At 48.2% G+C, this 23,025-nt stretch overlaps 1 protein-coding gene across 5 annotated transcripts in view; it reads right to left on the bottom strand.

Annotated features, from left to right (window-relative positions):
- Nucleotides 1–14,572, bottom strand: part of RAP1GAP2 (RAP1 GTPase activating protein 2) — a 215,481-nt gene extending 200,909 nt beyond the window's left edge. For 2 of the 5 annotated variants that reach the window (XM_082370628.1, XM_082370634.1), the window contains exons 1-2: nucleotides 14,460–14,572; nucleotides 4,201–4,317 (exon numbers count right to left, since the gene is read on the bottom strand). In XM_082370628.1, coding sequence (XP_082226754.1) covers nucleotides 4,201–4,317; nucleotides 14,460–14,509 — 167 coding nt within the window. In that variant the 5' untranslated portion in view covers nucleotides 14,510–14,572. The remainder of the gene's footprint in view (nucleotides 1–4,200; nucleotides 4,318–14,459) is intronic. The other 3 variants (XM_082370633.1, XM_082370635.1, XM_082370638.1) reach the window with 2 other exon arrangements.
- Nucleotides 14,573–23,025: the final 8,453 nt, after the last annotated feature.

Here is a 23,025-nt window from a genome sequence, read left to right as displayed (position 1 = left end):
ACCCAGGGGAGCGGAGGAGGGGACAGCCCACCGGCCCACAGAAGTTCCTGGACGATGGGGCCCGGGCCGGTGGGGAACGGAGGTGAGGAAAGATCTGCGGGTTCCTGGTGGATTGAGGAAGACACCGCGGTTCTCGCCAGCTCTGCGTGCGGTGGGGCTGGAGAGGGGGTTCAGTGCTATCTGGACTTGGAAGTGGGAGGTTTCAGGGACTGCCAGAGTCCTTGAAACTCCCCCCCCACCCCCGCAACGCCTTCGACCTGGCAGCCGGGAGCTTTCATTCATTCGCTGCACAGCCATCCTCCCAGCTTTGGCCAAACCAAGGGTGCTCCTGAACTTGAAGGGGTTGAAGGCAGGAAGGGTGCCCTAGGGAGCCTTTGAGACGCTTGAGTCTTCCTCCCTAACCTCCACGGAGGGCGGCCTCTGAATATGGCTTGCACATCTCAGTGATGGGAAGCCCACTCCCTCAGGGGGCAGCCCACGCTGTACTCGGGCAGTTCTACATGTTAAAAAGCCCTTCATTTAACTGCACGGAAATCTGCATCCTTTCCATCTGCTGGCCATGGCCTCACTCTGCTCTGGCCACAACAGCTTCCTGCTTCTGGAACATAGGTAGGGCCTTGTAACTGCTGTTTCACTTCCCATCTCCTGTGCCCCTCCCCAGCCTTTATTCAACACCCCTCACCAGCAGCTTCTCCATATGTCTGCCCCCTGAGTCCTTCAGGACTCAGCTCAAACGTCACCTTCTCAGAGAGGCCATCCACCTCTTCCAAACTCCCCACACACCCACTGGTCACTCTTTATCTGATGCTCTGTTTCAGTTTGTTCGGCACTCTGATCATCTCAAGATATTCTCTTGTCTATGCGTCTATAGTCTGTCTCTCCCACTAGAATGTGCGTCCCATGGAGGCAGGACCCTTGTCTTCCTTAAGACAAGGCATCATAACCCCAGGGCCTGACCTGGAGCAGAGTGGAAAGCAAAAAGGAAGGTGGGTGGCCAACCCACCCTCTGAGTCCCTTCAGCAGCCTAGCCCATCACCCCAAAATGTAACCTGCTCAGCCATTCAAGGGTAACATCGGCATGGTATTAGCAGAAGAATGTGCTCAATCTCCGTCCACAAGATAAATGAGGAAATGATAGAGCATTCCTCTTAGTCTGAGACAAAATAGCAGGACTTTCCTCCTCAGCTCTGGACTCTGCCCTGAGCTCTTGCAGCCCCAAGACACGAGCATTTTCTTAAAACATGGGGCCATACCCAAGCTTCCAGTCAACTGGAACCTCTCAGACAGCTGATCCCCTCAGCCTGCTGCCCAGGTGCAGACAAGATTGGAGGCCAAAATAGACTTCTCCTTTATTTCTGTTAAACTGTACCTTCTAGACTTGGACCTGGACTCCAAGCCTCCAGGGCACTTCGGGTCCAACTGTGCCATCTTGTCCGTTGGGATGGTGCCCAGGCTCCTGCCATCGGCAATGTCACCGGCATGCTGTCCACATCCTCCCTCACCAAGTCCCTCATGAACACACTGAGCAGACTCAGCAAGGGCAGCCCACTCATCAGCCTCCCTAGCTGTGCCCTCCCCCAGCCCACATTCCTCTGTGTCACCTGCAGGCTTTGATGGGAAGAAAAGAACAATTTCTTGCTGAAACTCAGAACCACTGTCTCCTGCTTTACCACCCCCAACCTACCTTCTAGTCTAGAAAACTAATCAGAAAAGCAAATAAGCTTCCCCCAGCAGGATGGGTTCCCAGGGAATTCACTCACTGCTGCTGGTCCTCCATCTCTTTCTTTTCTAAGTGCCCCGAAACCATCTCTTTAATAACAGACTCTGAAACCTGACCAGGAATGATGCTAAGCTCACTAATTTATGGTTCGTGGACTTATTTCCTCTCTGCAATGATAAAAATTACCTTCACCATCTCCCACTTTGGGGCACATGCCTCATTCTCTGAGAGGCAGTGCGCATAGTGGTTGCAAGCACTGCCACTTACCCTGCGCCTCAGCTTTGTCATCTGATAAATGGGGAGTACAGTACCTAGACCATAGCATTGTTATGAAGATTAAATCAATTTATGCCTGCAAAGCACTTACAACATGACGCATAATAAACACACAGAAGTTAGTACAACTTTTGTGATATAAGAATAATAGTTAATTTTTTGAGTGCTGAGTCACGGAGCTATGGCAGCTTCCTCTTCAAGTCTCCTGGGCGGTAGCCTTCCCAGGTATGAAAGCTGAAGTTATTTTGAATGACTGCATCCTTCCTATCTTATAATTGCTTCCCTCTGTCATGGACTCAACTGGGCTCCTGTGACTCTGAAGAGCATTCTTGTTTTTTGGCTCAAAAAAGGTTAGCCTCAAGCCACCTGCGTGGGCAGGAGGTCCACCCTCCTCTTCTTCCCTGGCTGTTATCTTGGGCGGGTATAGCTAGCTGGCCCACATCAGTCTTGGAGCTAGCTTCCCTTCCAGCCTTCCTACCGGTGAGCCTGCATTATGTTCATTTGTCCTTCACCTGGTGCCTGATTAATGAGCTCCTTCTCTGGGCTAGGACCTCGGGATACAGAAGAGGGCAAGAGGGAAAAGGCCCTGCCCTCATGGACCTCACATTCCAGGGGAGCCACAGGCAATGAACAAATAGGCAAATAAGATAATGTCAGGTAGTGGAGAGCTTTGACGAAAGGAAAGGAGGTGAGGAAGAAGCTGCTTTACGTCCGATGGTGCTTGGCTCACAATAGGGCTTTGCACGTTGCCTGAAACCAATTCCGACCATGTGCCCTTCATGTCTGTGCTTCACCAGCATGTTCCCAGGACAGCCTCCTTCTCTGTCCCTGCAAGCATTCACAACTGTACATTCAGGATCACATTGCCACACCCTTCCTGATACTCTTGCCTCAAGCTCTAGCGCCTTTTCGGTCTTTTCTCTGCATGATTTGAAATCTGCCCCCTAGAGTTTAGGGCATTTGTCTGACCTCCCATCTCCTGAATATCAAGAGTTCCCAGGTGGCCTGAGTCACCTTTCCCAGGGTTCCTGTCACATCACATCATCATCCAATTAATTCTTCCTCTTTGGGGAGAACTGGATCCAGAATACCTATCCCCCTCACTGCTTCCTGTACCTTCTGAAATCGTCACTGAGACAAGAGAGAGCACATGCACTGCTCTTAGCTAAACACGACTCCTGGCAGATGTCTGGGTAGGTGAAGTCTCTCATCATCTCTGAACCTTATTCCTGGGGCCGGTTTGGGGAGATGCGGTAAGAGCATTGTCCCTGTTCTCTTGCTGGCCAGCACATGGTGTACCCCCAAATGACATCACTTCCATTCTTCTTTTCCACCCCGGGGAGGAAAGACCTGTTCTTTCTTGGCTTCAAGGGGCCTGCTAATTTAGAAGCTGGTGCAAAGAAGTTTTGATGGGGAAAGTGGGAAGAAAGGTCCTGGGTCAGGTCTAGCAGAAGCCTTGGGAAGGGGTGTGGCAGCAGCAGGGCTCCCAGGGACATCTCCATCGAGATTGCCAACACGGCTCATGTCTGTCCACAGTGTGGAGGAAGAGTGGGCGGGAAGGAGCCTGGGAGCAGGAAGCTGGGTGCCCCTCACCTGGACTCAGGATCCCAGCTGGGTTCTCTGGCATGGCGGAGGAGAGCGACAAGAAAGGAAGGGCTGGCTCTACCCAGGTCAAAGCAGGGACCGCCCAGCAAATATGCCAGCCGCTGTCCCTCTTAAAGAGGAACCAGCGGGACTTCCCTAGCAGTCCAGTGGTTAAGACTCTGCGCTTCCACTGCAGGGGGCACAGGTCCTATCCCTGGTCCAGCAACTAAGATTCCCACATGCCGTGCGGTGCGGCCAAAAATATAAAATAAGAGGAACCAGCTGATGATCTCCAGGCATCATTTCACTTGAGATTCATGATCTTCCTGATAGAAGGCAGGGAAAATATGATCATACCCACTTTACGGAGGAGAAAGCAAAGGCAATGACTTGCCTCAAATCACTCAGCGCATTCTAGGCTGGACAAGCACCCCGGCTGACAGACTCTTTCAAGCACCCCGACTGACAGACTCTTTCAAAGACCCTGAAGGCCTCTCTGCCACTGAGGTCCGTGGTTCCCCACTGGGAGTTTATGGACCAGTGTGGGGCTGGCCGCATAATAAGTACCAACTGGAGGGGCCTGGAGGAAGGATGAGAGTAAGGGCAGTGGGTCCCCTTACCTGGAGGGAGACTCAAGGTCAGCACGGCTGAGGATGCGATGCTGCTGGGGGCTGTAGAGCCATTGGAAGGCTGTCAGTGTCCTCTCCTCAATTCGGAACCGCCCTTCCTGCACATACCTGCAGGCAAGACAGGAGAGAGTGAGGAGGTGGGCAGGCAGGGCTCTGCAGGGATCCTTTGGGAGTTGGCCCTACTTGCTAGAAAATGATAGATGAGAGGTACCTGTCCCCAAATATACCCCCTGCTCGTCTGCCAGAAAGCCCTGTTTCCAAAGAGCCGCAGTTAAAATTCCCTGAAGAAGAGGCAGCTACAGGGAGCAGGTTTCAACTCAATAGATGGAAAAACTTTTTACAAGTTAGTTGTCTGGGACTTCCCTGGTGGCACAGTGGTTAAGAATCTGCCTGCCAAGCCAGGAGACACAGGTTCGATCCCTGATCCAGGAAGATCCCACATGCCAGGGAGCAACTAAGCCCGTGCGCCACAACTACTGAAGCCCATGCGCCTAGAGTCCGTGCTCCGCAACAAGAGAAGCCACCGCGATTAGAAGCCCGCACACCGCAACAAAGAGTAGCCCCCGCTCGCCGCAACTAGAGAAAGCCCACGCACAGCAATGAAGACCCAATGCAGCCAAAAATAAATAAACAAAATAAATAAATTTATTTTTAAAAAGTTAGTTGTCTCAAGTTGAAAGGAGTCACTTGGAAGGAGTGAGATCCCTGTCACCAGAGGTATGTAAGCAGATGCTGGGCAGGGGATTCAAGCATCAGACAAGGGTCCATTCTCCAAGCCCTTTATAAGACTGAGACATTGGATTTCTTGAGTTCACAGCAGGAGAAAGTCTGCTCTGGAGTGGGGGTCATGAGTCAGATGTCAGGATTAGATCTTCCAGAACCTCAAGGGTCACTCACAGGGTCCCAGCCACCCTCTGGATCGACAATCAGCCCAGAGCAAGGATCGGGGAAGCTGGACTGGGCAAGGTGAACACGAAAGGATCTCACCCACCCTGGCCACCCATTCCTGGTAGAATCATAAATCTGTCCATTAATTCAGTATTTATTGAGTGCCCATGACAATGAGCAAAAGATACATAATCCCTGCCATCCTGGAGTTTACAGTTTTGTGGGGAGAGAAGCCATCAAATAATCATGTGAACAATATATCATTTTAAACAGGCCCTCTCATACATTGCCAGTGGGATTGTCAATTGGTATAAGCCCTATGATGGATAGCCTGACAACATCTGTCTAAATTATACATGTAATTCCTCTGTGATCCAGCGATCCCCCTTCAGAGAATTTACCTACAGATTCTAGCATGTTGGACAAGGTAATCCGTGGCACTGTTTATAATGACAAAAGACAGGGAATGGCCCAAGCACCCATCAGCAGGGGGTTGGTTAAATAAATTACGGTGCATCCATACAGTAAAACAGTGTGCAGACATAAAAAGTGTTTTAGGGACTTCCCTGGTGGCGCAGTGGTTAAGAATCCGCCTGCCAATGCAGGGGACAAGGGTTCGAGCCCTGGTCTGGGAAGATCCCACATGCCGGGGAGCAACTAAGCCCGTGCGCCACAACTACTGAGCCTGTGTGCCACTACTACTGAAGCCTGGACACCTAGAGCCCATGCTCCGCAACAAGAGAAGCCACCGCAATGAGAAGCCCGCGCACTGCAATGAAGAGTAGCCCCCGCTTGCTCCAACTGGAGAAAACCCGCGCGCAGCAACGAAGACCCAACGCAACCAAAAATAAATAAATTAAATAAAATAAATTTATGTAAAAAAACAAAAAAACAATGTATCCTGGAGATCTTTGCATGATAGCACACAGAGAATGCCTTCAATTAAAACACTTTTTAAAAAAAAATTTATTTAGTTATTTTTATTTTTGGCTGCATTGGGTCTTCGTTGCTGCGCACGGGCTTTCTCCTGTTGCAGCAAGCGGGGGCTACTCTTCATTGCGGTGCGCGGGCTTCTCATTGCGGTGGCTTCTCTTGTTGCAGAGCATGGGCTCTAGGCACGCGGGCTTCAGTAGTTGTGGCACGCGAGCTCAGTAGTTGTGGCTCACGGCTCTAGAGCGCAGGCTCAGTAGTTGTGGCGCACGGGCTTAGTTGCTCCCCGGCATGTGGGATCTTCCCAGACCAGGGCTCGAACCCATGTCCCCTGCATTGGCAGGCGGATTCTTAACCACTGTGCTACCAGGGAAGCCCCAGGATATGTTGTTAAGAGAATAAAAATCAAGTGCAGAAAGGGCAGTATGTGTACTTTATGTTTAAAAAGGGGGAAAGAATAAAGTAGGAATTCCTATTTGCTTATCTTCATATGTAGAAATTCTGGAGACACAGAAGCTAATAAAAGTAGCTACCTGGGTGGGAGTAAGGGAGAGCTGGGGGAATGGCGGGGATAGGGGAGTGACTTTAACAGTGTGTCTTTTTATACAGGAGAGGTATTACCTATTATTCCAAATGTTTAATTGTGTGTGTGTGTGTCCCTGTGTATGAAATTACAAACTGCATAAAGTGCTATGAAAAGAAAAAATTGTTCAGGTGCTCTGATATTGCCCGATGGGGCACAGGCTATTTGCTGGGGGAGGAGATTTCCCAGAATGCACGTTGCTGGAGGGCAGAGGGCTTTCATTGCTCCTGTGGTCTCCCAAACCAAAGCATCTGGTCCCCGCCTGTCTCCCTTCACTCTCTTCGATATGATCTGATGGGCATTTCAGTAAGATCATCCTGGTGGAAAAGAGCAAGGTAGCCAGGTTAGATGTTCTTGCAGGGGTCCAAGTGGGACAGTGCTGGTTTGTACAGGGGATAGTGCTGGAGATGGAGAGAAATGGGAGGACTCAAGTGAGCAAAGGAGGTAATGTCCACTGGTCCGGGGGATGGGTTGGACATGGGTGAAGGGGAGACAGGCAACAAAGTTGTTCCTGAGTTCCTGGTTTGTGCGGGCATCTGGCTGCAGTGCCATTCAAGCTGGACAAGGACAAGTTTGGGAGGGAAGATCATGACTTTATGACTTCAGTTTGGGACATGACCTTCCTCCATGACCTGCTTCCTGCCCCAAGATGACTCCTGTCCTATAAAACCTCGCTCAAAACTTGTCTCCTCCAGGAAGCCTGCCCTGATTAATCCCATCCTATTCTGATGATGAGTTTCTGTGCCTTTCCCCATCCTTGGGCTCCTCAATATACGCTCCCCCTCCTTGCCATAGCCACCCCTCCTATCCCCGACTCCCATCTCCCCAAGGCAGGTGGAGGGGACTGTCCTCCACTCTTTGCAGGCACCCTGACCTGGATTCTACTTCCCAGCTTCAGGTGAGTGATTTTTCCACTGTGAGTCCCTGAATCCTCATCTGTAAAATGGGAGTACTAATAACACCCACTCTGAAGGGTTGTTAAGATGATTAAATGAGATAATGCCAGGGAAGCTTCTGTCACGTGGTCATCATTATCTCCTTTCCTCCCCACCATCCTCATCAGTCCTCACCAGTCACTGGCTTTACCTGCTTCACCAACGACAGACAAACCCACTCCCTGCACTCTCTCCTCCAAGCTTCATATCAAACCCCTCAGAACCGGTGGAACCCATTTTAGAGATGAGGAAGAAGAGGTTCAGGGGACGGAAGTGAACTTGTCCAAGGTCACACACGCAGGAAGCAACAGAGGCAGGCCTTCTTTGCACCCTCAGCCCCTGGCATCCAGTCCCCTCCGTGCACACACACATCCTTTCCTCCTCCATACCAGCCCTCACTTCCCAACACAGATCTTGTCAGCTCCTCCCCGGCCCAAAAAGGTTCGTGGTTTCCCACCACGTATCAACCGTCCTCCAAACGGCTCACCTGAGAGGTCTAATTCTTCCCCACTTTGCTCCCCGCCAGCCTTTCCCACCGTTACATGCCTCCCCCCACCCCCACCCACATTCACGCATACAGACCCCTGCATTCCCCATCTGTTTGTCCTTCTCCAAAGATGCCCTGCCTTTTCTTACCTCGGAGGCTTTGTTCAGGCTGTGCTCAGATCTCAGCCGCCCTCCCTCCATCTGCATCTTGCCCTACCCCACCCCAACTGCTCAAACCACACTGCCTCTAAAAATCTGTCCCCACGCCCCCGGCCAGCATCCAAAGTTGCTCCAAGGTTCCAGGGATGCTTTGCTTATCCTTGATCACAACGTCGCTCTCTGCCCGCGTGAGTTATTTATGTGCCTGTCTGTCTCCCTGCTAGAGTGCTAAGACTGTGTCTGATCATCTCTGAAATCCCTGCCCACCCTCACCCAGCACCCTGTTCGACTGAGCCAGTTTCCATAAAAATCACAACAGCCACAGTGATCAACTCACTACGTTCTTGGGCAGTTTCTTCCACAGAATGCTCTGACACAGATGATCTCCATTAATGAATCCAATTTGTTAACTTAGTGAGTGTATTTGCTGCACTGCACTTCATTAAATATAGGAAAAACAGAACACCATCCATCCCCAAATATCTTCCCTATTAATCTGTTTTGTACCTGAAATTCTATTGAACAGTACACAGAAGGAGATTAAATACTGCAAAGGGCCAACCTTGTAAAGCACGAGCAGCCATTAAAACTTTAGCAAGGGGCTTCCCTGGTGGCACAGTGGTTAAGAATCCTCCTGGCAATGCAGGGGACACGGGCTCGATCCCTGGTCCGGGAAGATCCCACATGCCGCGGAGCAACTAAGCCCGTGCACCACAACTGCTGAGCCTGTGCTCTAGAGCCCGTGAGCCACAACTACTGAAGCCCTTGTGACTAGAGCCCGTGCTCTGCAACAGGAGAAGCCACCGCAATGAGAAGTCCACGCACCACAACGAAGAGTAGCCCCCACTCGCCGCAACTAGAGAAAGCCCGCACACAGCAACGAAGACCCAATGCAGCCAAAATTTTTAAAAATTAAAAAAAAAACTTTAGCAAGAACCAGCTTCTCAGATTATCCCTGGAAAAGTAGGCATCAAGACCTGGGCATAGTCCAGGACATTTTGAAAGGAATGAGAAGGGGTGGTGGGGTAGAAGCTGCTCATAGTAAGAGTCCCCCAGTTATGGAGGTGGGCGACACCTCCAGAAGGATGCAACCCATCACCAAAAGAGAGAAGGGTCAGGCACTTTACAGGTTACACTTATTTTGGGGGAAGGTCAGGCAGGCATTGAAACCTGAACCTTGAAAACATTCTGCTAAGTGAAAGAAGCCAGTCACAAAGGACCACATACTGTAGGATTCCATTTATATGAAATGATGTCCAGAATAGACAAAACCATAGAGAGAGAAAGGAGACTAGCGGTTGCTTAAGGCTGGGGGAGCGTGGGGTGGGAGGAAATGGAGGAGAGGGACTGCTGAAGGTTATGGGATTTCTTTGGGGGATGATGAAAATGTTCTAAAATTGATTATGGTGATAGTTGCACAACCCTGTGAATATATTCTCACTGAATTTTACACTTTGGGTAAGTTGTGTGGCACATGATTTCCAATAAAGCTGTTGTTAAAATAAACAAATATCTAATAGTGCATACTGATATAAATACATGATTGAATAAATAAATGGGGAGGAAAGAGACAAATCTCGGGTGCAGAAGAATTCCAAACAATATATATAAACACTCTGCCCTCAAAGAGGTGAACCATAACTCCACTCTACTTAGACATGGGCTTCACAGAGTAACTTCCTTCCAAAGAGTATACACTATAGAAAGGGGAAGGGGAGCAACTTTACAGTGGAGAAGACTGACAAATACTACCTCAGCCAGGTGATCAAAGTCAACATCAACATTGATAAGCTATGTTGATAGTATGTATCCTTGATATGATGCATGAAAATGGCACTCTATCCTCGTGGTCTTTTTCCCCCAAAACTCATAACCCCAATCTAATAATGAGAAAAACATCAGACAAATCCCCATTGAGGCACATTCTACAAAATATGACCAGTACTCCTTAAAACTTTCAAAGTCATCAAAAACAAGGAAAGTCCAGGAAACTGTCACAGCCAAGAAGAGGAATTACGTTAATTACTAAATGCAATGTGGTATCTGGATGGGACCCTATAACAGAAAAAGGACATAAGAAATCTAAATAACTTATGGAACTTGGTCAAAATAATATATCAACATTGGTTCATTATTGTAACAAATGTACCATACTAATGTAAGAAGCTAATAATATGGGAAACTGGGTGTCAGGTATACGGGAACTCTTTGTACTATCTTCTCAATTTTTCTGTAAATCTAAAACTGTTCTAGGGACTTCCCTGGCAGTCCAGTGGTTAAGACTTCGCCTTCCAATGCAGGGGGTGCGGGTTCGATCCCTGGTCAGGGAGCTAAGGTCCCATATGCCTCATGGCCAAAAACCAAAACATAAAAAAAAAAAAAAAAAACCAGAAGCAACACTGTAACAAATTCAATAAAGACTTTTAAAATGGTCCACATAAAAAAAAATCTTAAAAAAAATAAAACGGTTCTAAAATATAAAATTTACTAAGAAATAAAAGACATCTCCATGATAAAGAGTTTTTGCAGATTAATATGAAAAAATATATATATATAATGAGCAAATCAACAGGGAAAACAGGACAAAGGAAGCAAATCAGGAGTTTACAAAAAGAGAAACACAAATGACCAATAAACATAAAAAAATCAACTTATATAAGAAATAAAAATTAAAACAACAATGAGAGACCATTTTTCACCAGTGACATGGGCCAAGATTTAAAAGTTTGTTAATTGTCAGTGTGAGCAAAATTGTGGCAACTTACACATCACTGGAGATAATATAAAATAGTACAATTTCTTTGGTGATCAAGTTGGCAGTATCTTTCACAATGTGCATGTGCTTTCACTCTGCAATTTCACTTTGGGGAATATATCCAACCATTATCTTTGCACATGTTTGCATGGGTATAAGTTCACTGCAGTGATGTTTATAATATAAAAATATTCCCTGAAAGGTCATCAGTAGAGGCTAGACAAAGAAATTATGGTTCAACTTAGAATGGAATACTTTACAGTCAGTAAAAAGAATGTTGCCAGAGCACTTTGCAATGTTTTTCAAGTACTCACACAGCCTTAGCCTCTAGCCTCTGTCAGTTCCTTCTCCCAGATCTGAAGCCCCACCATCAGAAACTGGGCAACAGGCCCTCAGAAATAATCAGAAGCTAAAAAGTCATACATGTCTAATAACTTGAGCTAAAGAACCCAACCAAATTCTAATTTAGTTTTTGGTACTTTATGGAGAGTTTGGAGGAGAAGCCTCCAAAGCAAGAGCTGCTCTAAAAGAGTAAGTAGACATCAGACATATTTGTTGCCCAATGAGTATTCACCACCCTCTCTCCCACTCAAAATTTGGTTGTTTGGGTGGAGCTAACCCCAGCCCCCAGTTCCCAGGATGAGCGCATGACCCAGCCTGGCCAATATGAGCAGTCCATCTCCCTTGCCATGGTGATTGGCTGAAGGATGGCCATGTGACCCAAAACAGGCCAATGGGATGACATTCTGAAACTTCTACTAGAACCGCTGAGAAAGGGAAGCTGTCTTTCCAGGAGGGTTAGTCATCTGGAGGGTTGCCCGCAGCTCCTGAGAGCCACCGCACTTCCAAAGGGAATAAAAAGGGAACAGAGGAAAGAGAAAGGACAGAGAGAGTAGGGCATTATTTGGTGACATTATTTGAGCACTTGAATCCAGTTTTACCTGAAACATGGAGAGTTCTTGGTGTTTTCAGTTACATAAACCAGTAAATTCCCTTTTTCTCTTAAGCCAATTTGAATTGAGAAAACTGACTCAATCTGAAATCCTGGAAGCAGGGGCCAAGGCTGATCATGTTGGGAGTGTGCCATGGAGTTCAGAAGGTGTCTTGCCTTCAAGAGTGCTCCCTGCCAGGGCTTCCTTGGCGGCGCAGTGGTTAAGAATCTGCCTGCCAATGCAGGGGACACGGGTTTGAACCCTGGTCTGGGAAGATCCCACATGCCACAGAGCAACTAAGCCTGTGCGCCACAACTACTGAGCCTGCGTGCCACGACTACTGAAGCCCGCTCGCCTAGAACCCGTGCTCCAGAACAAGAGAAGCCACTGCAATGAGAAGCCTGCGCACCACAAGGAAAAGTAGCCCCTGCCCACCGCAATTAAAGAAGGCCTACACGCAGCAACGGAGGACCCAATGCAGCCAAAAATAAATAAATAAATAAATTTATTTTAAAAAAATAAAAGAGTGCTCCCTGCCAGGCTGTCTGATCACTCAAGTCACATCTTCAGGACCTTCTCAGAGCAATGGGCTTTTTTACCCAGGAGTGAAAGGTGACCTAAAACCTATATTAGGGTTCTAGCGACTTCCCTGGTGGTCTAATGGGTAAGACTCCGCACTCCCAATGCAGGGGGGCCAGGTTCGATCCCTGGTCAGGAAACTAGATCCTGCATGCATGCCACAGCTAAGAAGTCCACCTGCCATGACTAAAAAAAAAAAGATCCCACATGCCATGAAGATCCCGCGTGCCGCAACTAAGACCCGGTGCAGCCAAAGTAAATAAATAAAATAAATAATAAAAAACAAATAAAATTTTTTTTAAAAACCTAATTAGGGTACTAATAATGATTTATGCTTCATCAGGTTCAGCCCAAGATCCAACCCAGATAGGCATCAGGGCAGAGAGAGTCAGAGCAGGAATCCAAGCTCTGCCCCTTTAAAACTCTTCCTGTTTCCTCCTCCATGAAATGAGGGAAGGAATCAAACTGCACAAAGTGATCTGGGAAGTTCCGGGGTCCTAGGGTGGTGCCTCCTTTCCAGGGAGAGGGCACTAAGTAACTGCCCACTCCCCACCAGATCTTCAAACAGATTAACTCTACTTTTATCTGATTTATGTACTGAGGTTTCATCTGAAGAGTAGCTCCACTGCTAAATAATAATTTTGATTATTTGGACTTTGATTCCTGGAACCCTTGAAAGGTGGGATGGGCTAAGCAGGCTGACCCATTGACCCCTCTCCTGCTCTGACATGTTGAGATTTTTTTGACAATGTGAACTTGAATGGGCAGCCAGGCCCTGTGTTCAGGAAATACGAAGCAAAACAGAGGAGGAGTTAAGCCCCTGGGGAAGCCCTGAGCTCAAACCCTGACTCTGTCACTTGCTTGCTGGGTGACATTGATTAACCACTTTCCTTCTTGAGCCTCAGTTTCCTCATCTGAAAGAGGGGGGTGCTAATGCCTTCCCCTGAGTATCACTGTGAAGAGTAACTGAATCAATGCCTGATTATGGTAGAGCCAGTAGGAAGTGCTTCTGGAAGCCAGGTTGCTATTATTAAAGATATTATTGTTGTTCTTTGTATTCAGGCTACAGAACGTACCTGGTGAGAAGTGTTCCGGAATGCTACTTCAAAGATGCTCCTGGCCCTGGTTTGGGTGGGATGATTTGCGATGGGGAGGGGTCCCAGCCAGACATTCTTGGAGTCCTTCCAGGGCAGGAGTGGGCTGCGCAGGCTGTCCTGCATTCTAAGTTCCGCCAAGCAGAGGTCAGGCCCCTGGTTGAAACGGCCCTGAACATTTGGACAACGGGGACATGGGCCCAACCCAGCCCTGAACATTCGGACAACGGGGACATGCGTCCAACCCCTTTGCGATGCGTCTGAAACCCTCTTGGCCTGCAGTCTCGAGACCTGACACCAGCAGGCTCTGATTTCCCAGCCTGGGCAGGACTCGGTGAGGGTAGAGGCAACCACCCACCTACACGGGGACCTCTTCCCTCCCTTCCTAGGCCCCCCTTCTCAAACACCCTATCCCCCAAGTGCCCACAACCACCGGTCCGCGTGTAGGTGAACTGAAGCACCTCCTTGAACAGGAGAGATGAGAATTGTAGGTCGTGCCCTCTCGGGCGGGGCCCAGTCCGTGGCCCGACCCCGAGCAGCAGAAGGAATGAGGGTAGGAGGGGGAGCCCCACTGCACAAAGAGAGCTAAGGCGCGGGGAGGAAAGTGAGGAAACCCCGCAACGCGTCTGTAAGGAGGACCGGGGTCCCTCCAAAGCCTGACGTCAGGAACACGGTCCAGGGTCCCGGCGACGCTCGCTCTGGAGAACCGCAAAGACCGAGCTCGGAGACGCCGGATGGGGATGACCAGGTAGCGCAGTGCCTCTCGTTAAACCCGGCCCCGCTGCCTCCGCTCGAGAAGAAACTTCGGGCCAGCGCCCCCGCTTCTTCCCGCGCCCGGCCCAGCCTCAGCACGCGGGGCGCGCGGGTTCGCGCCCGCACCAGGCCCCGCGCCCCCCGGTGCTCACTCACCAGCGCACCAGCTGCCAGCGCTTCTCCCCCGGCGCCCGGCGACCCGCCATGCCTCCCGGCCGGCGCCAACTCCCTCTCCGTCGCGGGCCGCACGGTGGAGGCGGCTCCGGCTGCCGCAGGCCAGTGCCGAGGGCGCGCTCCGCGGCGCGGGTCCGGCGGGCGGGGCGGACGCGAGGCGACTCGGCCGGAGCCCAGGCGGTGCGGCCGGCAGCGCGCATCCCCCACCCCCAGGGCGGCCGCCGGCCCCGCCCCTGGAGCCGGCCGGGGCTGGGTCACCGCGCTCCTTGCCGCGGCGGCGAGACCGCAGGCTGTCCGCGTCGCTGCCTTCACCCACGCCCCGCCTGCCCAGCGGCGCAGCAGAGCGGGCTTTCTGTGGAGCACGGGGCGAGGAGTCAGGTTCTCCAAATCCGACTGTGACGGAAACCTGACTTGCTGAGTGACTCGAGAGGATTCACTTAATTCCGCTGTGCCTTACTTCCTTATGACACCTGTTCCATCTACCCAGACAGTTATGCATAAAAATAATTAAACTACTATAAATGCTTTACAGATGTGTCTTACAGATTATTGATCTATTTTCAGGTAACAGTAATTAAAACAGTATGGCTTTGGTCCAGCACGCTGCCTGACCCCAGGATCAGCTCCACTCAGGCCTTCAAACTACTTTCACCCCAGAACGTTAGTGTGAGTTGAGCAGAGACCAACATGGCCCACAGCGTCCTGGGAGCCTGGTTTGAAGGAGCTGAGTTTTAGAAATGTTTATAAACACAGAGATTGTCTGTACATTGAACAGTGCAATTCACCTGCCTCTCATATCAGGACAATACACATGCTTTGCAGGAGGGAAACTTCTGCAGAGAGGAGAAAATCTGGCTCCCGGTGTAGAGCCCCTGGGAGCTTATCTTCCCCTTAGGGATGGTGGACCCATGCTCAGGAGCACTGGAAACGTTTCCAGCGGAGTCCAAATGCTACTGACATGTGTCGCTATATCCACAGGCACCTTCCCCAGGGTGCAACAAAAATCAAGATTACATAAATCCTGAGAATCCTCATCTGAGCTTTCCACTAGGTCTCAGCTAAAGAACTGACAGGAAGCAACAGGGAATGAAGAACTTAACCAGTACAGAGGCATCATGTAAAAGAAAACAGAGAAAGAGATACAGACAAGATAGGTTGGCAGCTCGCCTTTGACCTTTAAATATAGTGTCTAGCATGAGGCTAGCAATTGCCTCTGAGTATCCTTTCTTTAAGCTTCCCCAACATAATTAACAAGGAAACCAAGGAAACAGAAGGTCTGAAAACATCCCCACATGTGTGTATGTGTAATATATGTATTTCAAATTAGTGATGGATATGGTGATGCGACAATTAGCCACTTACAGGGGGGAAAAAAAAAGCAAGGCCTCTATTTCACATCACAAGATATATTTCAGATGAACTATAAATGTAAGTGTATAAATATATGTATAAAGGAGTAAAAAAAATACATAGGTAAGTATTGTGATTATTAAAATGGGGATGGATTGTTTTAAGCTTGGCATCAATGGCAGAAGCCATACAGGGAGAGATTAATGGATTTGACTAAAATAGAAATATTTAAACTTAGCACATCACAAAAGCACAATAAGCAAAATTAAAAGGCAAATGTCAAACTGGTTTAAAAAACATATGCCTGTATTTGAACATCCATATCCATAGCAGTGGTATTCACAATAGCAAAGGAGTAGAAGCAACCCAAGTATCCATGGAGGGATTAATGGATAAGCAAAAGGTGGTCTACACGTTGATGGAATATCATTCAGCCTTAAAAAGGAAGGAAATTCTGACACGTGCTACAGCATGGATGAACCTTGAAGATATTATGCTACGTGAAATAAGCAAGTCACAAAAGAACAATACTGTATGATTTCACTTATATGAGGTTCCTAGAGTAGTTCTATTTATAGAGACAGAAAGTAGAATCATGGTTGCCAAGGTTCTGCGGGTGGGGAGGGAAGAGTAGGCAGTTACTGTTTAATGGACACAGCATTTCAGCTTTGCAAGATGAAAAGAATTCTAGAAATGGATAGTGGTGATGGCTGCACAACAATGTGAATGTATTTAATGCCATTAACTTGTACACTTAAAAATAGTTACAATAGCAAATTCTATGTTATGCACATTTTACTACAATAAAAAATTTAAATGTTGAAAGTTTTTAGTATAAAGAAATAAGAAATGATAAGTGCTCCAATAGAGAAATGGGCAAAGAACGTGAACAAACAATTCACAGAAGAAATGTAAATAGATAATAGAACACTTTTTAAAAATATATTTGTTTTGGGCTGTGTTGGGTCTTTGTTGCTGCACGCGGGCTTTCTCTACTTGCGGTGAGCGGGGGCTACTCTTCATTGCGGTGCGTGGGCTTCTCATGCCGTGGCTTCTCTTGTTGCCAAGAGATATTTGTAGAAAAATCTGGAAGAACTATAGGAACATATGTAAAAAGTGATTTATCTCTGGGTAGGTGAAGTTATAGTGATTTTTATTTTATAGTTTCTCTTATCCATATATTCTAATTTTTCTAAATAAACATTATGTGCAATAAGAAAAAAGACAATAAAAGTCACTTTTCAAATGATTAAGCTACCAAGATATTCACCACATGGCTGTTTTTAACATTAAAAAATAGAAACAGTCTAATTATCAAACTATGAAAATGGATAGAGTACATTGTAGTTTATCAATACAGTGCAACAACACTCTGCAGCAGGAGAAAAATGTTCATGCTATATTGCTAAGCCAAAAAGCAGACTACAAAATAAGATGTTTAAATTATACATAATTAAGATTTTATATAATAAAATTTTTTAATGCCGAATGTTAGGATTTGTTATGACCGGAAGGTATAAGTGGGCAATTTTGTTTTTATATCTTTACTTATCAAAAATTCCTAAGCTTTCTACAATGAATAATGTGGGAAAAAAAATTTAATTTTGATACATAGGCATCGATTAGTGAATGAAAACATTTAATGATTTTTACGAGATTTCCAACATACAAGTGGAAAAAAAAAAACACAAAACAGAACAGGGTGTGGTGCTATATGATGTCAGTACCTTAAAAATGAAAAAAAAAAGTGTGTGTGTGTACGTATACACAGAATTTGTTAATGGTGGAAAAATTGGGGCAGAGAAGTTGAAGTCGGAGGATGAGGAAGTTTTTACTTTTACAAGTATAAGCATGTCTTTGTTTTTTTAGGTATTTTTAAGAATTGTCTGCGTAGTCTGTATATAATTCTGTACTATCTCGGTGGTGAGATTACAAGCTCTTTATCTTCTTTAAAAATGTTTTAAATTATTCAAAAATGATAATGTATTTCAAACAAATAAAAGACAACAGCCAGCCACAAATAGCCAATTATCTTCAAGAGGCTGCAAGCACTGTGAAGACTCCACAGAAACATGGGGGAAAAAAGTTGTGATATAATATGGGTAAAAAAATCAGATATGCCAGGGAGTTCCCTGGTAGCCCAGTGGTTAGGACTCTGGGCTTTCACTGCTGTGGCCTGGGTTCAATCCCTGGTCAGAGAACTGAGATCCCACAAATTGCACGGCATGGCCAAAAAAAAAAAAAAGCAGATAGGCCATGAAGATGACTATGTAAATCATCATTCATACGAACAAACTAGAAGATAATACACAAAAATAATACTAGTTGCACTAGGGCAGTAGGATTACAGGTGGATTTTTGTTACTGCGTTTCCCAACCTTTCTGAAGTATAATTCTAATGCTTCTGTAATAAAACACAACATTTAAAAGAATTGGCTAAAGGAGGTGGTACGTTTAAGGCAAAATTACGTGTGGCAAAGCTAATACAAAGTTAGGGAAAAATTAAGGGAAAAAATGGCCACAGTTACACCAGATCATGAAAGAATTGGGGAGCTAGCTGCCCAAGATCATGGAAAGTGGTCTGAAATGGAAGAACTTCAGGCACAGGCAGTGGAACCCCGCAGGATCCCTTCAATGAAGTCTGTCGGGTGAGCATCTGAGCTCTCTGCCCTAGAAGAAGGAGGATGTGGGCAGGGCTGAGGCAGAGGGAATGTGTCTGAGGCTGAATTGTGGCCTAGTACACACACACACACACACACACACACACACACACACACACAGCTCATTCCTGTTGCCATGCTAGTGGTTGAGGAATGATCTCAAACTCCAAAAGTCAGAGCTGAGATTTTAGGGACCGTTTTATCCAAATCAGCCATTTCACCCCTGAGCAGAGTGCAGCCTTGTCCTAGTTTGATCTTTCATTCTTAAGGTAAGCTGACTAAAAGGCTTATCCACAGTAACTTCTGGTTGGGTCTCCAGTCCCAGAGCTCCCAATCCCTCTAGCCACAGCATCCCAAGGGACCCAGATTGGGTGGTCTTTTGGGGTCAGGATAGATGGCCAGAGTCTTTGAAGAAAAGAGGGTATCCCTGTAACACTGTCACCTGCCCCCCTGTTTAGAGCATCTTGGCGTCCACCATTGCTGGAGCACTCAGTGGGCAGCAGCCTGGCAGAGAACAGCAAATGGGGCCCAAGTTGAGGAAGGTTGTGCCAGATATCTCCTTCCTCCAGAACCTTTCCACACCTTTCTCTACTCTGCTTGTGTCCCAGGAAGTCAACCTATGCAAGCAGTGTCAATGGACTCCCTTAACTTCTGGCTTCTGATTGGGACTGGCTGGAGGAGGCGCCAGCAGGAGATGGGGAGGCAAAAGGAGAGTGAGGTTGGGATATTTATTCCTCAGTTCCCTCCCAGGTCCCTGTGGGTCAGATGCTTCATTTTAAGGAAAGCCACAGCTCCTGCCAAGTAGCCCTCTCCCCATACCCATCCTCTCTGAACTCTCATAACTGCCTTCTCTTGTCCCTCCAGGCCTAGGGATGGTAACATCTCTGCCTATCCTTTGTTCTTAAACTCTGCCCCACAACCTTGTAGACAGTCCCTTAACTCTCTTCAAATGATTCATTTTAAATGTTCCCTGCCAGGACACCGACCAATGCAGAGCTGTTATCACTGTGGGTACCTTCTGCCACCACCAGAGTCACCTCCTCTCTGAGGGGCCTGATGAAGCCCACCTCTGGCTTTTTTTTTTTTTAAGCCCACTAATTTTATTTAATTAATTAATTTATTTATTTGGTTGCGCCGGTCTTAGTTGCAGCACGCGGGCTCCTTAGTTGTGGCATGCAAACTCTTAGTTGCGGCATGCATGTGGGATCTAGTTCCCTGACCAGGGATCGAACCCCGGCCCGCTGCATTGGGAGCAGAGAGTCTTTACCACTGCGCCACTAGGGAAGTCCCCCACCCCTGGCCTTGATTGGGCTGGAGTTTGAATCCTGGCTCTGCTGCTTACAAGCTGGGTGGTATCAAACTTAACCTCTCTTGAGCCTCATTTTCTCCACCTACAAATGGGAATAAACCTTTCCAGTAGGATTTCTCTGAAGTTTCAATGAGATTATGTGGGTAAAGTGCTCAGCTCAAAATAATGTTACTTTTGAGGCCTGATGTACACTTTTTATACAATTTAGTTTTCTTTGACTTGGTTACAAGTTTAATTTTGAAAATAGAAATATGATTTTTTTTAAGTATTTAGTAGATGGCTTGGCATATAGAACATGCTTAATAAGTGTTATTATCAACATCATCATCCACAATATCATAATCTCCATGTCATAATATGTCTCTGGGTCTCCCCATAATGTCAGGTATAGGACCATGCAGTCAGCTTTGCTCAATATTACTGTACTCTGTGTGTTGACTGATTGTTAACCTCCTCCAAGGAAGCACCTCAAAGTCTCCTTGCCCAAAAGCTTAAGCCCTAGCTCTGCTGGTTCATCATTTTCAGTTATTCCTTGGATGCTTTTGTGCACATCTTTTGTTGTCTCACATGTGGATTTTTTCCTGCAGGTGTCCCACGGACAGCCCTAGAGGCCCAGCTGGGAGCTTGGCCCAGTGCAGGACTCTGTCAGAAGCACTTCTTGTGGCAAGGCTGGAGCCCCCCATGACCAGGCAGGGCCACCGATCAGACAGGCATCTGGAGCTGTTTGCTTCAGCTGGTGAAAAGCCAGAGTCCCAGGATCCATCTTTTTTTTTTTTTTTTTGGCTGTGTTGGGTCTTAGTTGCGGCATACGGGATTTTTCATTGTGGTGCGTGGGCTCAGTAGTTGTGGTGCGCAGGCTTAGTTGCCCCACGACATGTGGGGTCTTAGGTCCCCGAACAGGGATCGAACCCGCATCCCCTGCACTGGAAGGCGGATTCTTTTTTTTTTTTTTTTTTTTTGGCTGTATTGGGTCTTCGTTGTTGCTGTGCGCGGGCTTTCTCTAGTTGTGGCGACCGGGGGCTACTCTTCGTTGTGGTGTGCGGGCTTCTCATTGTGGTGGCTTCTCTTGTTGTGGAGCACGGGCTCTAGGCATGCGGGCTTCGGTAGTTGTGGCACACAGGCTTAGTAGCTGTGGCTTGCGGGCTCTAGAGCGCAGGCTCAGTAGTTGTGGCGCACAGGCTTAGTTGCTCCGCAGCATGTGGGATCTTCCCGGACCGGGGCTTGAACCCGTGTTCCCTGCATTGGCAGGCGGATTCTTAACCACTGTGCCACCAGGGAAGTCCCTCCAGGATCCATCTTGATACTGATCAAGGAGAAAAACACTTGGGTCCTGGTTATAACAATTCCATCTGCATGCACTTTACAAAACCCTTTCACTCTCACCTCATGACAACCCCACAATGATCCTGTTGGCAGAGTAGATGTTGCTTTCCCTTTTTTACTATTTTAAGGAGGAACTGGAGCTCAGAGAGGTTAAGGCTTCCCCAGAATTACCTAACTAGTAAGTAATAGAGCTCAGACCAGAGACCAGGTTTTCAGGTCCTTCATACCACATGTCTTCTGGGGATACAAAACATACCTTTCATCCTTCTTACCAATATCTCATGAAATTGAGGGGTTGGTTCACCAGAACTGGTAAATCAATGGTTTATCAGACCCATAGCCCTGCTGGAGACACACACACAATACATGGCCCAGGAATGCTGCCCAGGAGGGACGGCAAGGGACGAAGCAGCAGCACTGGGCTGGCCTTTCTGCTCCTCTCCCAGGGGTTTCCTCAGGGGAGATGGAGTGAAGAGGAGCTACCTTCAGCACAGCTAGAAGCTAGAGTTACCACAGGGCGGGATTTGAGATGCCTTTAAACCCCACTGCCTGTCAAGCCAACTAAGAGAGTAATTTCAATTTTTTGAGAATCTGCCAAGAGCAGCTAAAGCTTTTATCCATTGACGCTCAAGTCCAGTTAAGGTTTGAAAGTTGACTAGGAAGGACAAGGGAGCAAAGGGATCCATAGAGAAAAGGCAGGATGACCTTTGATGAGTCGTTGGAACCTTCCCCAAGGCCCTCATGCAAAGGTCTCCCAGTTCTGGAGACAAAGGTAGAAGATTTCTCTGGATATTTGGCCTAGGAGGGTAGGGAAGGAAGTATTCGGCTGGCAACAGAGTGGGAAAAGCCAGACCAGCTCTTTAGTCTGAAGTCCCTCAGCCCCTTCCTCCAGTCCCTGAAGGCAGGGATGGAAATGACTCACCCAGAGGGAACTCTGAACCAGCTGCCACTCACTCAGTGCCACCTGGTCCCTTGCCATCATCAGCAAGAATGCCTACTGAGCACTCAGCACTGTTGTATGTACTTTACATGTATTATTTCACTTAAACCTCACAACAACCCAAAGACCTTATGAGCCGTGTAGACCATCATTACCCCATTTTACAGATGAGGAGACTGGGGTCCGAGAAGGAGGAAGGTATTGGTAGACCCAGAATTAGAAGCCAAGCAGTCCGGTCCAGAAGCCTCCCCTGTACAGTGAAAACGGATCAACCCCAATGTTCTGGACTTTAGTTAGGGTTTTAAAAGGATCTTCTCTTGGCTTTTGGGCCCCTCAAATAGAGGGAAAGGGGATGTCTTATTAACTGCCGCCCAGAGAGGTGATGTGACTCACCCAAGGTCACACAGCTAGTGACAGATCTGAGGCACAGGGTAGATTTTCTGACCCCTGGGCAGCTCACCCCCCCCAACCCCAACCCTTCCCTGGGCCAGTGGGGGGCACTGTCTCTGGTTTCTACGCCAGGGGGTGGGCAGAGGGGAGGAGCGGATCGCGGCCTGCGGGCCTGGGCGCTGTCCGCGGTGCTGATACGCCCGCCGCGCCCTTGCTCTGCAAGTGGCCGGCGGCTTCCCCGGGTTTCCCTTCCAGTTTCCAGGCAAAGCCGGCTCCGCGAGTTCGGCAGCCCGCCGGGGTCCTTAGGCCTGGCTCCCGGGGCTCCCGGGACTCCCGGGATTCCCCCTCCCCCGACCGCGCTCAGCCAGCCTCCCCTCCCCCCGCCCCGCCCACGGCCCCTCCTCGCCAGTCCCAGGTCCCTCCCCTCCCCCCTTATCTCTCCCGCCCCCCCCTTCCCCCCTACTGCTCGTTCGCCAGTTCCGGTCACGTTGCTGGGTGTTTACGCCTGGAGCCCGCCCCGGACCCCCCTCGGCGCCCGGGAGCTCCCCGGAGCCCCGGCCCGACCGCCCCGCAGCC

This window comes from Balaenoptera borealis, assembly GCF_965194805.1.
Source record: "Balaenoptera borealis genome assembly, chromosome: 20".
NCBI lineage: Eukaryota > Metazoa > Chordata > Mammalia > Artiodactyla > Balaenopteridae > Balaenoptera > Balaenoptera borealis.
Note: the sequence above shows the minus strand (reverse complement) of the source record. Positions and strands in the feature narration are given on the sequence as shown.